Source organism: Apium graveolens, chromosome 1, assembly GCF_009905375.1.
Source record: "Apium graveolens cultivar Ventura chromosome 1, ASM990537v1, whole genome shotgun sequence".
Taxonomy (NCBI): Eukaryota; Viridiplantae; Streptophyta; class Magnoliopsida; order Apiales; family Apiaceae; genus Apium; species Apium graveolens.
This window is the reverse complement of record NC_133647.1, coordinates 161,450,479-161,465,651: the sequence shown is the minus strand read 5'-3', so window position 1 is coordinate 161,465,651 and position 15,173 is coordinate 161,450,479. Positions and strand designations below refer to the sequence as shown.

The 15,173-nt window shown below is 32.3% G+C and overlaps 1 protein-coding gene across 3 annotated transcripts; it reads right to left on the bottom strand.

The window, feature by feature from the left end:
- Positions 1-5,443: 5,443 nt before the first annotated feature.
- LOC141669126 (U1 snRNP-associated protein usp106-like) lies at positions 5,444-14,132 on the bottom strand. Of its 3 annotated transcripts, none has more exons than XM_074476075.1 (13): positions 13,873-14,132; positions 12,404-12,456; positions 12,031-12,199; positions 11,843-11,906; positions 11,340-11,419; positions 11,098-11,251; positions 9,288-9,349; positions 9,056-9,121; positions 8,272-8,330; positions 7,873-7,954; positions 6,826-6,869; positions 6,454-6,693; positions 5,444-5,776 (listed from the first exon to the last, which is right to left on the bottom strand). In XM_074476075.1, exons 1-13 carry the CDS (start codon positions 14,017-14,019, stop codon positions 5,755-5,757), a joined length of 1,242 nt encoding a protein of 413 aa, XP_074332176.1. In that variant the 5' UTR covers positions 14,020-14,132; the 3' UTR covers positions 5,444-5,754. The 3 variants fall into 3 exon arrangements, 2 of the variants coding, with proteins under 2 accessions (XP_074332176.1, XP_074332177.1); XM_074476076.1 differs by having other exon boundaries at positions 5,444-5,773; XR_012553443.1 differs by lacking the exon at positions 5,444-5,776 and adding an exon at positions 6,976-7,046 and having other exon boundaries at positions 6,600-6,693.
- Positions 14,133-15,173: the final 1,041 nt, after the last annotated feature.

The window sequence follows — 15,173 nt, the reverse complement described above, 5'->3', positions numbered from 1 at the left end:
CAATTTCTAATTTTGACATAGGTCTCTAAGGAACTAAGAGGGTTGGGTTTTGAAAACTGACTGATTGTGTAGTTTGAAAGGGAGTATTTGTAGGTTGGCTGGAAGAAGTGTTTTGTTGGGTAACTTTAGTTTATTTTTCTGAAGAGCTTTGAGAGGTTGTTGAGGGATTTTGGATGTTGAGGCCACGGGCTTTGATGGTTTGAAGGGTTAGAAATAAGTTATTGTCTTCTTCATCTGCAATTACCTTATCGATCCAGGATGTGATCGGTTTTTCTGAATAAGTACTCGCTTTGCTTTGTTGAGGGACCGGGGGTTGTCCAGGAAAGGCTGGGGGTTTTCCCCCACCCAGAACAATATTGCAGAAAAGAGATCACTGATCTCGAATCCAAAGGAATCATATCAAAATCCAGATCCCCGTGGTCCTGTGCAGCTTTCTATGTAAACAAAAATGCTGAAATTGAGAGAGGGACACCAAGGCTAGTTATCAATTATAAGCCTCTAAATAAAGCCCTAAGATGGGTACGATACCCTATACCTAATAAAAAAGACCTTTTACAAGAATTAAAATCTTTGGTAATATTCTCCAAATTTGATTTAAAATCAAGATTTTGGCATATTCAAATCCAACCAAAAAATAGATATAAAACTGCTTTTACGGTCCCATTCGGACAGTATGAATGGAATGTCCTTCCATTTGGAATCAAAACTGCCCCTAGCGAATTCCAAAGAATTATGAATGACATATTCAATGACTATTCTACATTCTATATAATATATATTGATGATGTTCTAGTTTTTTCAGAATCTATTGAACAACATTTCAAACACCTTAAAACTTTATGTCATGTATCTAGAAAAAATGGTTTAGTAATATCAAAATCCAAGATTTCCCTATTTCAAACTCGTGTAAGATTTCTTGGCCACTACATATCAAAAGGAACAGTTCACCAATTGAAAGAGCCCTAACTTTTGCAACAAAATTTCCCGATAAAATCATAGATAAAACCCAACTCCAAAGATTTTAAGGAAGTCTCAACTATGTCTTAGACTTCTATCCAAACATCAATAGGATAGCCAAGCCCTTACATGACCGCCTTCAAACTAACATCGTCCCTTGGTCATCTGAACATACCGAAATTGTTCGACAAATCAAAGCTCAAGTTCTAGAAATCCATTGTCTACACTTTGCTGATCCAAATGCTTCTAAAGTAGTTGAAATAGATGCTTCTGAGTTAGGATACGGCGGATACTAAAACAAGTAGTCAATGGTAAAGAACAAATAGTCAAGTTTACATCTGCATGTTGGAATGATTGTCAAAGAAATTATTCTACTATAAAAAATGAAATACTTTCAATTGTTTTATGTATTACGAAATTTCAGAGTGATTTATTAAATCAAAAAATTCTCTTTAGAGTCGATTGTAAATTTGCAAAAGAGGTTTTACAAAAAGATGTCCAAAATATTGCATCAAAACAAATTTTCGCCAGATGGCAAGCATTATTAAGAATTTTTTATTTTGATATTGAACACATTAAGGGAGATATGAACTGTGTCCCTGATTTCCTGACCCGTGAGTTTCTACAAAACAGATAGTCTCATGCCTCGAAAAGGCAGAGGTGGGGGAAAAACCCTAGCCTTTCACGGACAACTCCCGGCCCCTCAACAAAGCAAAGCGAGTACTTATTCAGAAAAACCGATCACATCCTGGATCGATAAGGTAATTGCAGATGAAGAAGACAATATCTTATTTCTAGCCCTTCAAACCATCAAAGCCCATGGCCTCAACATCCAAAATCCCTCAACAGCCTCCCAAAGCTCTTCAGAAAAATCAACTAAAGTTACCCAACAAAACACTTCTTCCAGCCAACCTACAAATACTCCCTTTCAAACTACACAATCAGTCAGTTTTCAAAACCCAACCCTCTTAGTTCCTTAGAGACCTATGTCAAAATTAGAAATTGATATCCCAAAAATGCAAAACCAGGATGTAGTAGTCAGCCAGTCAAACTTTTCAAAATCCAATTTTGATTACTATACAAAAAGAAACCATCAAAAAATAGTCTCAGTCGAAAGAGGATTTAACAATGACGATGCCTCCCTAGCAATTTCAAATGTTTTCCCTAAAGGATGGATGTTCAAACCCTATGATCTATTAAAAAATAATGACTATTATCAAGCCATTCTCTTGTCTACTGAATCGGTCACGTTCAAACATTTTTACAACGCCCAGGATAGAGAACACTCAACGCCTTCATACACAACATGTCAAATACAAAAGGTCATCCACCCAAGTCAATGGGGCCAAGAACTCCGCCGTCCAAATTTTTTTCCTTCAAACTTCAAAAGACAATTAAACCACTGCTCCTCATATTCCTACTGGGATTACCAGCAAGCATGACACAATTCATTCTTTATCCAAAATCAGAAGAATAGTCATTCCCGGTTGTTTTATTTCAACACCAAAATCCAAGTTCAGAAACTCCCTGTTTGGTTCCTTCAATGGTGGGATTTCTTCGAAGCAATTGAAGAAATTCTTACTCCAAATACATCTGAATGTCTAAAACTGTTCAAAACACACTTCAAACCCACATAATACGAAAGTCGTTTTCCTCCTCTTTTAATATTATGTTCAAATTTCTTTCTTCCATGGGTCTGTTCTTGGGAGTTTAAAATTCATTTCAACCAAATACAGTCTTGTATTGTTCGGTCATTTAAAGTCAAATGGTGGAGCAATTTCAAAGAAGGCCAAAAGATTTCCAAAGAGATCATTCAAAAATGGTTATCAAGTCAAAATTTTATTACCAACAAAGAAGTTACCACTTTCTTTGTCCAGAAATCAAATGCCCAGGCATTATTAGCCCAAGCAAAAACCATAAGCCAATACAAAGAATCCTTACTTCAACTCTGCAAATTCAATTTATGATTCCGACGACGACAGCAGTCCGGTTCATTTAGGAGATGACAACGAAGATGGCTGTCACGGGATATTTTCCCCCGTAGTTTCCACTGATTGAAAAAAAGGTCCAAAATACATGCAAATTTACATCATTTCATATTGTTTAGTTTTCCTTTATTTCATTATTGTAATAAGTTTGTATAGATATTTTTTTACTCCAAATTATTAGGGGTAAAACGGTAAAAAGTACTTAAAAAAGAGGATATTATACATTTAAATTTTGTATCTAGTTTTCATTATATCGGCATTTCTCCCTCAAAAACCCGTAAAATAAGCAGAAGACACAAAAGAAGACAAAGAAGACACTTCCCATTGAGACTAACTCGACATTATTCAAAAGAAGACAAAGAAGACGCAAAAGAAGATTCCCACTGAGACCAACTCAGCATTATTCTCCAAACAAAGCAACTTTCGGTGGAAGAGGAATCATACTCAAAATCATGTGAAGAAAGTAGTCTCACACTCAGGAAAGCAGCCCCTCCACTAAGAAAAAAAGGACCTCCCACTCAAGTCAAGCTGTCCACTCAGGAAAGCAGAACTCCACTACAAGAAAAAGAATGATGTTGTTTCAAGAATTTAGACTCCTCATCCTTCTATAAATAAGGAGAAGAAGAGAGTAATAAACACACTTGAAATTAGAGAACAGATAATATACACATCTTGTACCAGTGATAAGCAGTTCATATTTCTGAAGTTTATTCTCAAGTTTTCTCAAATTTTACACAAAGAGTAGCATATTGCTTTCAGTTATATAATCAAAAGTGTTTCCAAGTAATTTCAAATCATATTTTGTTCATATCATGTTTTAATATTTTGTGTTAATTCTTATATTTGTCATGACTTAGTTATATATATATAATATGCATATCATATCTTAGTCTTACTATATTACTCTCCCCTACTGTTTATATTAATATTTGTTGGTCCTATAATGTCCTTTTGGTATCAGAGCCAAAAGGACTTAGTTATATATATATATATATAATATGCATACCATGTTTATAAATATAGATATATAGATGGCTACTCTAATGGAAACCATTTTAGAATATAAATTAGAAACCAAATATTTTTTTTTAATTATTTTGAAACATAACACATATGGTATGCAAATCGATCGTTTTGAGATGAAGAAAAATACAGTGAAGTCGGATTTTAAAATAAAATTAACGTTTGACGGGAAAAATCAAATTAAAATGGAGGGGAAAATCTAAGATTGGGTGTGTGAGGGTGTATATTAGTTGAGTGTTTTGATTTTAGAGGGACCATTAGATTAAATTGATCTAATGGCTTAAATCATCTCACTATATATATATATATATATATATATAAATGGTCCACATGATTTGGAAATCATAAAAAATAACTAACTACACGAAGTTAACACATTAAAAGATGTTTAAAAACCTAATTAACTTGCACTTTTGAAAACCTTAATTTGTTTAATTTTATAAAACACATAAAACTTAATTTATTAATCATAATATGTTACGATGTGTTTTTAATTGCAACACAACATTCATGTGTCATGTAAATCTTTTAATTTTGTCAATAATTTATTTTTACATATTTTCTATCCCTTATTTTCTAATAAATAGTATTTTAAAATTAGAAAACCTAAAAATGACATCAAAACAAATAAAACTCTAGAAAAACAATACTCGAGATCAAAATTTTAAAGAACAAACAATTATTATAAAACACAACAATGTTAAAAAAAAATCCAGTACACAAAACAATTACAGAACATGTTAAACTTTCACTGACATTAGTTAAAAATAACATTAACAAAAAAAGAGAATATATAAAAATTACATAACATTAGTAAAAATACAGAACACGTACAAATTACATAACATTAATTAAAAATAAATAACACTGGTAAACAATAAATCCAATAAAAATAATAATTAAGAAACATAAAAATAATTTTAGAATACATTATTACTAGATGAAAAAAAAATAAAGAACACTACAATATAAAATACTTAAAAAACACGGTAGCCGTGTTAAATATCAGAACAAAATGTCAAGATTGCAGAACATTAAGGTAGTTAAGAACAATAAGAACATAAAAATAGTTGAGAATAATAAATTATAGAATATAAACATGTTGACCTATGAGAAATAGTTACTTAATTATCTTAATAAAATAGTTACCCACTCCCTTTATATATATTAAAATAGATTAAATTTACTTCCAATGATATCCTATCTTTTATTTTATTTAAATAAAACTAATCAATAAACTTAGTCAATATTTGGTCAAATAAATTTGACCCACCAAATATTAAATGCAACAAAAAAAAAGAAATTGAGAGAGTTACTTAATAGTTTTAAGCGTTCAAGAACAAGAGAATAGTCGCCAACTTTTAGAACGAAAGTTAAAAAACTATTTATTTAATAAGAACTCCTAATGATGTGGATTAGAAAAATCAAACATCAAAATTATATTGTCAAAATAAACTAGCAATGAAATAGAAAACTAAAATAATTAGAAGTACATAAAAAAACATTACTTATTCTGATAAATAAAGTATTTATGCCTTGCTGCTAAAATCACTAAACAAACTAAATTCAACGTTACCATCAGGACAGACACTTGCAAATTTTGAAGCGGCAATCAAACAAAGAAAATGTCTTCCCATACTATTACAGGATTAATCTCTGAATAACCACTACTTTAAGTCAATTTAATAAAAACCAAACATGTTTCCCCAACATATGATCTAGGACATTACTAATTTGCCGGGACATGAAGTCCTAGATCCACAGGCCAACTGCACACTGCAGGTGGCTAGTATCGATCATGACGCCTGCTGCAAAATAGCACGGAAGTATATCAAAATCACAAGCATGTTGGAGGGAACATGAAACTGAAAGCAACACCAAAGGCATGTGAAAAACGTAAAACTTGAACTTATCAAAGATATCTAGTTCTATTTGGAATTTAGTGTCTGTGTGCAGTGTTCCTACTCTCACCTTTTGAGGCTTATAAAAACACTTTGAATGTTTAATAATGTCATATGTAACATCTAAAAGCTGAATTGTCTGACAGTGCCAACAGCCCAACACGAATAGTTGAATACTTCTTAGTTTAACAACAAATGAAATTTCAGGCAGCCGTAAGCTGCAGGGCTGGAATGACTGAAAATCAGTTTATTTATTTATTCTGGTCAGAGTCATGAAAAATAGTTTTAACACATCAATATCCTGTACAATAACTCAATGTAATCCCTAAAAGATGACCATTATGCACTATTACATTTATTTAAAAGGCTTGTGCACTTCCATAGACAGATTATTCCACAAGGAATGAAAAACATCTCCATTAAAGTAGATATACTCAGTTATCTTAGTAATTTAACTTAAAAGGACGGACAACCAGAAACTAGATCTGGCAGTACATAATATTACAACCAAACAGAAAAGGCAATGGACAAAGACGATTCATAATGTGATACCAAACAAAGATCCAGCATGGAAGAGAGTATACCTATGGCGATCATAATCTCTAGCTCGCTCTCTTGATCGTGAACGTGATCTACGGCGACTCCTTGAGTCGTAGCTGCGAGATCGGTCCCTCTCCCTTTCACGTTCTCGATCGTACCCATAATCACGGTCAGAATACCTGTCACGATCTCTGCTCCTACGATCATGGTCCCTTGCTCGTTCCCGACTCCCTCCTCGATCCCTACTACCTTCCCTGTCACGTTCTCTGCTCTGTTCTTTTGATCTGCAGAAAATTAAAACCATATAACTAAGGGATATTCCAAAATTAAAAAAAAAACAGGGAAGGTTAACAAAATAGAGTAAATACATGCAAACAATATATTATAGGCAAAAACAATGTAAGTAAACTCCTTACTTTCTCAGTTCTTCTGATGCCTTCCTTTTATTGTCTCTCTCATCCTGACAAATATAGTATCAAGTAAATACAATTGAGAACTCTTAAACAATTACCTTACTCCTGAACTAAGAACACTGACATGTACAGAGACACAAATATTTAACTCACAATAGAAAATGCTTGTCGGATTAGATCTTGCGAGATTGTTAAATAGCAAATCTCAAAACAAACATTCAATCCTGATACAGCAGTTCATTCAGGCAGAGTGATAAATAATGAAATCAGAAGTTCGCACTCATCTTTTTCCTCTAAAACGAAACATAAAATCACTAAATGTTGTCTAAAGTACAATAAGAACATAAAGGGAGACAAACTTACAGAAACCGACTCCCGCAAGACTATTATTGTCGAGACCAGAACCCAAATTTGCTCTTCTACAGCCTACTATAATCTGGCACAACACTTTGCCTACCTCCTACCATTGCTTAAAAGTTAAAAAACAATATTATACCACTTAATTTTCTGGCTTCATATTTAACCATTCATTGTCGAAACTGCATAATGGCTACTTGTTCTTTGATTCTTTATTGCCATTATAGTTTCTAATCATAGCTAAGACGGGGTTTGAATAATTAAGTCAAATTGATTTATAAAACAATTAAAAAAATGTTAAATACATATCTTCTCTTGAGATTCCAGTAAATTGCATTAGTAACAAATATATAAATATTTTCCGAACTTTAAAGAAAAAAAATGCAAAATGAGGACTGAAGTCTCGTATTCTGATCGGCCAAATTCAGATATATGTAGAAGTAGACCATGTGTCAGAAGATTAAACAGGATGTGAGATCCAATGAGAAGAAAACACCTGGCAATTTAACCAAAAGGGCCGCAGATACAATCTTACAGGCTAACCGACACCAACTTGCATAGCTCATGACCATTTTAAAGATTAGAAGATCACTCTTTACAGTCTAATATCTTTTTTGATACTTTTAATTGCAACGTCTGTTGGAAATGATAACACGAACCTAAATACAAAGAAGAAGAGGGTGCTGTATTTACCTTTAAATCAGCCAACTTTTCACGGATTTGCATATAGCCAAGGTGAAGCTTTCCTCCAAAATGGTCAGCCAATCGACGGTCACTGGTGAGACCACAATAAATAGGGACAGATCATTCATACATGCTTGAAAAAACGAAGCTACTGAACAAATATGCAGTGCATTTCCCAAAACATTTAATTTAAAGATAGCATGATTGACAAACAAAACAGAAAAAAACGCACATTCTTTAGCTGCATAAGTTTATCCTCGTAAAACTGGGCCAAAAGCCTGCTGGTGACAAGGAGGTATATTGCCAGGTCAAAGACTGAAGTACTTAAAACCCCTAAACTAGTTCTTTGTCTTTACAAAATTATAGAAGATACATAAATATTGTGGAGTATGAAAAATTGAATTTCACCTGTCATAGACGCTCAAAAAAGCTCCACATATGTCACAGACACGCAACTTCTGATCCGTCTATAAGAAGAAGAAAATGGTCAGATTTGATGTATTAAAACCACACAATTTTTACATGCAACTAATACTTAGATGCTAGCTTGTTACTTAAGAAGCAATAAATAGTTTCATCAAACAAATTTATATACACAATCTTAAATGTAAAACTTTAGGTGCACGTATACAATACCGACTGGTAGCATCCCCAGCACTGGCTGTAGTTCATGAATGATGCAACATGGTAATAATGAATACAAGTTTACAGCTCAAATATGAGGGCATCTTTTAGTATGAAGTTTATTATGATCACAGGGTTCAAGTTATAAGAGAAATTTAAATGGTGCAAAGTGTATATAATTATCAGGAAAGGGTTCACATTCCATGTTTTGACCCGGCAGTAAAAATGTAAATCAAAGTGAGTCCTGAATTTTAGGAGGCAAAAGAATAGAAAAAAGAAATAGAGAGGAGAAGATAGAGTTAGAATATCAAAAAAAATAACAAGCATATTACAAAAAAAGGCATACATGGATTTAAAATTTATAGCCTTGTTTTTCATTACTTTTTAAATCTTTTTTTTATAACCAGGTGTCCGAGCCAGCTTAGGCGCACCTATAGGTTTTAGAATTGAGAGTAAAAGTAAAAATTTGCTACCCACACAAAAAAACTACAGAGCACATAATTTTTTTTTCAAATTTAAGGTTGTAAACATACTGAAAGCATAAAAAATATCAGCAAAAGATACTTACAATACGCACATCAGCAGCTGTGTACTTCGAGGAATCCACCACAGGTTCTTGTCGAGGGCCAGGCAACTGATTCAGAAATAACTAAAATTGTAAGGACATAGAATATTAAAATTATTCTTCTGCTGAAATGTTGGTAAAATTTTTAAATATCAGAGTACCACACAAATAGAACAATCTGCAAAAAAATTATCCCAGAAGCAGTAAGAAGGAAGAGAATAATTCATGTTGATACCTTCTTGAGTTCTTCAGCTTCTTCCAATGCTTTCTGAGCCTCATCAACCAAACCTTGCTCACCTGTAAAAAGATCAAAACATTAGAACAATCATGGGGAAAATTAAGGTGCCGGAACACATCAAAGTGCGCAACACTCACACATACAGGCATAGTCAGATCACGTGACAACGCTCTGCAATGAATCAAAGTGCGCAACACTTGCACACATACATGAATGGTTAGATTTACATTACAATGCCGTGGGGGCGAAATTGTTGTATTCAAGTAAACAATAGTAGAGTCTGTTGAAAAATTAAGCACCTACAAATTTGTGTTAGTAAAGGAGTACAAAAGGCAACATGGGAATATACAAAAACTCTAAAAATTTAGTGTGACACTAAATTTGGTGTAACTTTTGGTTGACACCAAAATGGTGTAACTTTTAGGGTTGAGTTGGAGAGGAGTTTTACACTAAAATGGTTGTAAAAGAACAAATTTAGAGTTGGGTTGGAGATGGTCTTAGTTTATATTTTTTTAATGTAGATTAAATAATATACCTATCTATATATTATGTATGTGGGCTAGGAATATATCATTTAAGTAGTTTTTTTAATAATAAAGCCCAATTGATTACGGGGCATAGTCAATATATTAGGGTTTCTATTCCCTATATAAGCATTGTAATCCCCACATTATTACTAAGCTTTGATTATACACTTTTTTTAAGAATAATATTGAGTAAATATTCTTGGGAATCGTTTAATTCATTGCTTATTTGCTATTTAATATTTTGTCCTACATACTATTCCCAAGAAAAGTGTAAGATTAAAGCTTAAATAATAATGTTGGGATTATAATGCTTATATAGGGAATAGTAACCATAATAAAATAACCTAATTGACCAAGGCCCATAAACAATTGGGCTTTATTATTAATAAACTATTTCAACGATAAATTCCTAACCCCCCCCCATATAAAATTATTAGATAAATACATTATTTATCACTACACTTAACAAATATAAACTAATTACAAACATATATATATATAAATTACTCGATCAGACCGTTCAACAATTTTCAATAGTTCACCAATTTTAAACATTCAGGTATATAACAATTTATCATTCAGATTTACTATATGGCCTCTAAATCACTCTTAGGATAGTAAGATACCAACAAAAATAGACATGGAGAAGCAGCTGTATATATCCACAACATCAGTAACAAATTTCAATTCATCACACTCAACCAAGATAGCAATCTTTAACGCAAAGCATGGTATCCTTCAATTCTTAAACACGGATCCGCAGGGACAGCCCCAGTTCTTTTCGTCTCAACAAATATTTTAACAATTTAATTAGCACAGAACATTGCATATCTACTAGTTTATCAATCAGTACACACCTTGGCTGGTGAAGAGCTTAAGCAGGCTTATCCTAGCATTGCCTAAGTCGACTGAATTACATAGCCATCTTAAGATAAAAATCTTTTTCTTAAAATATCACCTACACAGTTTTCTTATCGAGCTTGTACAAAGAACTACCTCTATTTTACCCATAAACATAGAATACCCTAAACACTAGGAAACAACCAAGGAAACAAAGAATTCATTAAGATAATCAAAGTTTGATTCAGTTAGGGGCGCCAGGCTCATCCTATAAATAAGGGAACATGTTCCCTGGTATGCAAGCCAATAGTTTTTTTCTCCCGAAAGACAATTAGATATGTGCAAGTATGAAGACACAACAAATTCCACGAATAACCAAAATAAATTATAGGAGATGAGAAATATAAAATTTTAGAAAAGGGTTTGCATATAGAAAGTACCAAGAATTTCAGCTTTCTTAAGCTTCTCATTTATCATCTCCTGCGTGCGAGCATCAGGAACAGCTACAGGTAAAGGAGCCAATGATGGAGTATTTGGAAGGGGCTGAGGCAAGGAAGCCCGGTCTTTGTTAAAGGCATCTAACAGAAGCATCGACTGCCCAAATAGAAATGAAAGAATATTAATAAATTTAATCACCATAATTCTCACGAATACATATTGGATCTTAAGAGTCTAGTGTCACCTGTTTGTCTGCTCTTTTAGTTCTAAGTTCTTCCACGACTTCTAAAGCTCGAATCTTCATATCTGTCTTGCCTTCAAGATCTGCAACACTTTGAATAGTTATTCTCTTCGACAACATTGATGTGCATATGTAGCAATTAAGCAGGTATGAAGCATGTTACACATGTATCTAGAATAGTTAGCACACTGTACCTACTTTTTCAAAATGATGCTAGTAATTATTTATAAGTCAGTCAAATAATACATCTGACTTTCAAATTTCACCAAAAAGTATTCAATTTGACTTTTAAAGAAACTATCAGATTCATCATGTACAAGTTTCAATTAATTGTAAAACACTATTTTGCGGCAGTGCTTTCTTCATATATTGTCATTCGCAAAGCACTGTGGGTCTTTCTAATTGTACACTTAATTCAACATCAAATGAAAGACCCTCAACACACAACACATAAAATATTCAAATATTAATAATAAATATAAGTCGCACAAGATTCAAAAGATTACCATACTGATCAGCTTCTTTGAGCTTCTCCTTGATCTCTTTTGACATTTCAAGGACCTCGGGTGTCTGTAATAAGAATATTTTGCAAGCACAATAAGTATCCCCACGATTAGAAAGAGTAAGCAGTAAACACATAGCTATTAGCAATACATGAGTTTTATATAATTTGACTCAGCAATTTAAAAATTACCGTGGTAACTTCAGAGACGGAGATTGCTATAGCTGCTTTAGCATCCTCATCAGTCAGACGTTTAAGAGCTCTAGTAATTTTTCTATCACACTCAACAATAAGTCTATCGATAACATCTTCCAGCTCCCTTTCGTAGTTGTCTTGACCTTTAGCCCGGGATTCTTCATATCTGATACAGGGTTAAGGAAATACGGGGAGAAGTGCTTATTGCTAATTGACATTTTAATGATTATTTAAAGTTGAGATCTAAGAAGCTACTTGGAACATAAATAGTTGACATATTCAAGTGGCTTAAAAGAACACTTAACATTTGTTCACAAATTAAGCTATATAACATAATGATACAGAACTCGAGCTAAAAGTTTAAGGATACTCTTTCCTCAATTGTAGCGAGTGCACCTTTGAGCAAGGTCCCATGTCCATTTTCTGAACAAATAAAAAGAAGAAAAACAGTAAAGACTTGTCAGAATTCAAAGGTGAAGCAATGATTTAAAATTGTTCATCAGAACTTGTACTAAGCATATCATAACAGAGATAAAGGGCTATGAAGCATTACGTGCACATGCATTTATTCATCTTGAACAGTCATGTTCAACTCTGGTACTAATTTTTTATTTTAATTTGATAACAAATACCTAGAAGTTTTAGACATATGTAAAATTGATAATTCACTGCATGTACAGATTTTATCATCCTCTTTTGATGTAACATTTAAAAGAGTACTCGTGCATAAAAAGTTAAACGTCATAAAACTAAATAAGTCGAACATATCAGAATATTGAGGACACACACACACACACACCAATGTGCTGTGCACTCATCAAAATAAACTCATTGTCAATAAAAGAGAAAGTAAAGGACTCGAACTATATGTTCAGTAATTAGTTTAAGCTTAACTGCTGTAGTTGTTTAGTATGCAAATATCCTCTTCGCTCCATCCTTTTTCAAGTCTAAATGAATGTGGTCAATAAGTTTCTATCACATAATTTGCAGTTTTACATATCTAATTATAACGGGTAAATGTTCCTCTCTGCGTGTGCAGGCTGTGAATTATGGAATACTATGTGCATCACAAAGACCATTAGGATTTAAAATTATTGGTAAATGCTTTCGAAAAAATGAGAAAGAAGGCATGAAAAGCTTTGCATAATTCTACTACGATTTTGTTAAAAGAAAAAGTACTCGTAAATTACAATTTGAAAGTAAACCCTTTTAAAATGCCAGAAAAGATAAAATTATGCAATCTAAATGATCTTTTTATCATGATGTCCAAATCATCAGCACAACTGACTACATTTACCAGTAACGTTTAGTTTGCAAAAATAATAATAATTCTTCAAAACCTTTAAGTTACATATTCGTAATCAAGTATAATTTTCAACATCCTATCATGGTGTTGGAAAGGAGCTATCCATCCTATAAGCATGTTTATATTAAACCAGTCCTCCTGGCCATATTCCGTGTCAAACATAAGCTTACAGAAGTCACGTCTATTAGAATCACCAATAAAACCAAACAATAAACTCCATACTCGAAAAACCACATTTCAAATCAACCAGAAAATCGAAAAACATCATCTGAACTCCATAGCATCGCAAATCCAAATCATCAAAACACTAAAATGACCGAATATACATATACAGATACAATCACACGAAATCTATAAACACAAACCACAAAAACAAAGCAATTAAAGAAAATCTATAGCTACAAACCACGAAACAAAGAAATTACATGAAATCGATACATATAAACCGCGAACACACAGAAATTACATGAAATTTACAGATAAAACAATCAAAACAAAGTAATTGAATGAAATCTATAGATAGAGATACAAACAGTGAGTTGAAAGAGCTCGTGAGGACAAAGTCCGACTAAGTAGAGACGACAGACATCGCGATCGTAATACTTGCGATTGACTTCGCGAACGTCGCCGTTTCGATTGGCTCCCATCAACACATCAAGCTGCTTTCGCAGTGCGTCCATGGCGGTGTGTGTGTGTTTTCTAGGGTTTGGGTTTGGGGGAAAAGGGGACAGTTTTGAGTTAAAAAACGTAATCACTTCTGTGTCCGTTTGCCCGTAAATTTGATAAACAAGATTGATATGGTAAATAAGATTTGATGAAATCTTTATATAATATTTGTCATAGTATATCTAGAAAAATAACGTATCTTAATTAAAAATGTATAAAACACTAATATATTTTAGTCGAAAAGATAATTGATTAGTTATTAATAATTTATAATATTTTTATTTTATGAATAAAATTGTCCGCGTTATTTTTTTTAAAAAAATGGGTTCTTTATAAAGAAAATATTAGAGTTAATATGTTTTAGGTGAAAAAGGTAATTGGTTGGTATTATTAAATTATAATATTATTATACTATTTATATTATAAATAGAAATATATTTACCCGTGAAATTTATGAAAAAAGAGGTGTTTTAGTTGAAAAAAAAATAGAAAGCATAGCATGTTCTAATCGAGGATACTTTTGGAAAAAAATGTGTTTTAGTTGAGAAAAAATAGAATAGGTAAATTTATGAAAAAGAGATATTTAGGAGAGTTAACTTATTTTAATTAAAAAAGGTCGATGTCCATGATATATTTGGAAAATGGGGTGTTTTAATTGAAATTAAAAACTAATTTTATAAATTTATTTTTATAAAAAATTATAAGTAAGGATAATTAGGTAAATCAGTCGATTCAAACTTTAATATTTAGGATTTGATCATATTTTAACCAAAATATAATTCTCTTTCAATAATAATTGACTTTGGTAATGCTAGAAAGAATGTCCGCCAAGTTCAGATAAGGTTCATATAGCAATAACCCGTGACACTGTTATTTATGAATAATTTTAAGTAAGGGTAATAAAAATTTTAAGGCAATTTTGTAAAATTAACGTGTACATAAAAAAGTAAGGTATCAAAATTTTTAATATTTCACCCATTATACTATAATATCGAAAGTATATATAGGATGTATTGATAGATAGATTTGTGTGCGTATTTTTGTGTTTGGTTCGTTTAATGCAATTATTTTTCCCACGTCTTTCGTTTTCATGCTAAATGTTTTGTTACTTTCATTTTCATGTCTATTTTAGTATCTTGAGCATGGTCGTAAATATGACACTGTTAGG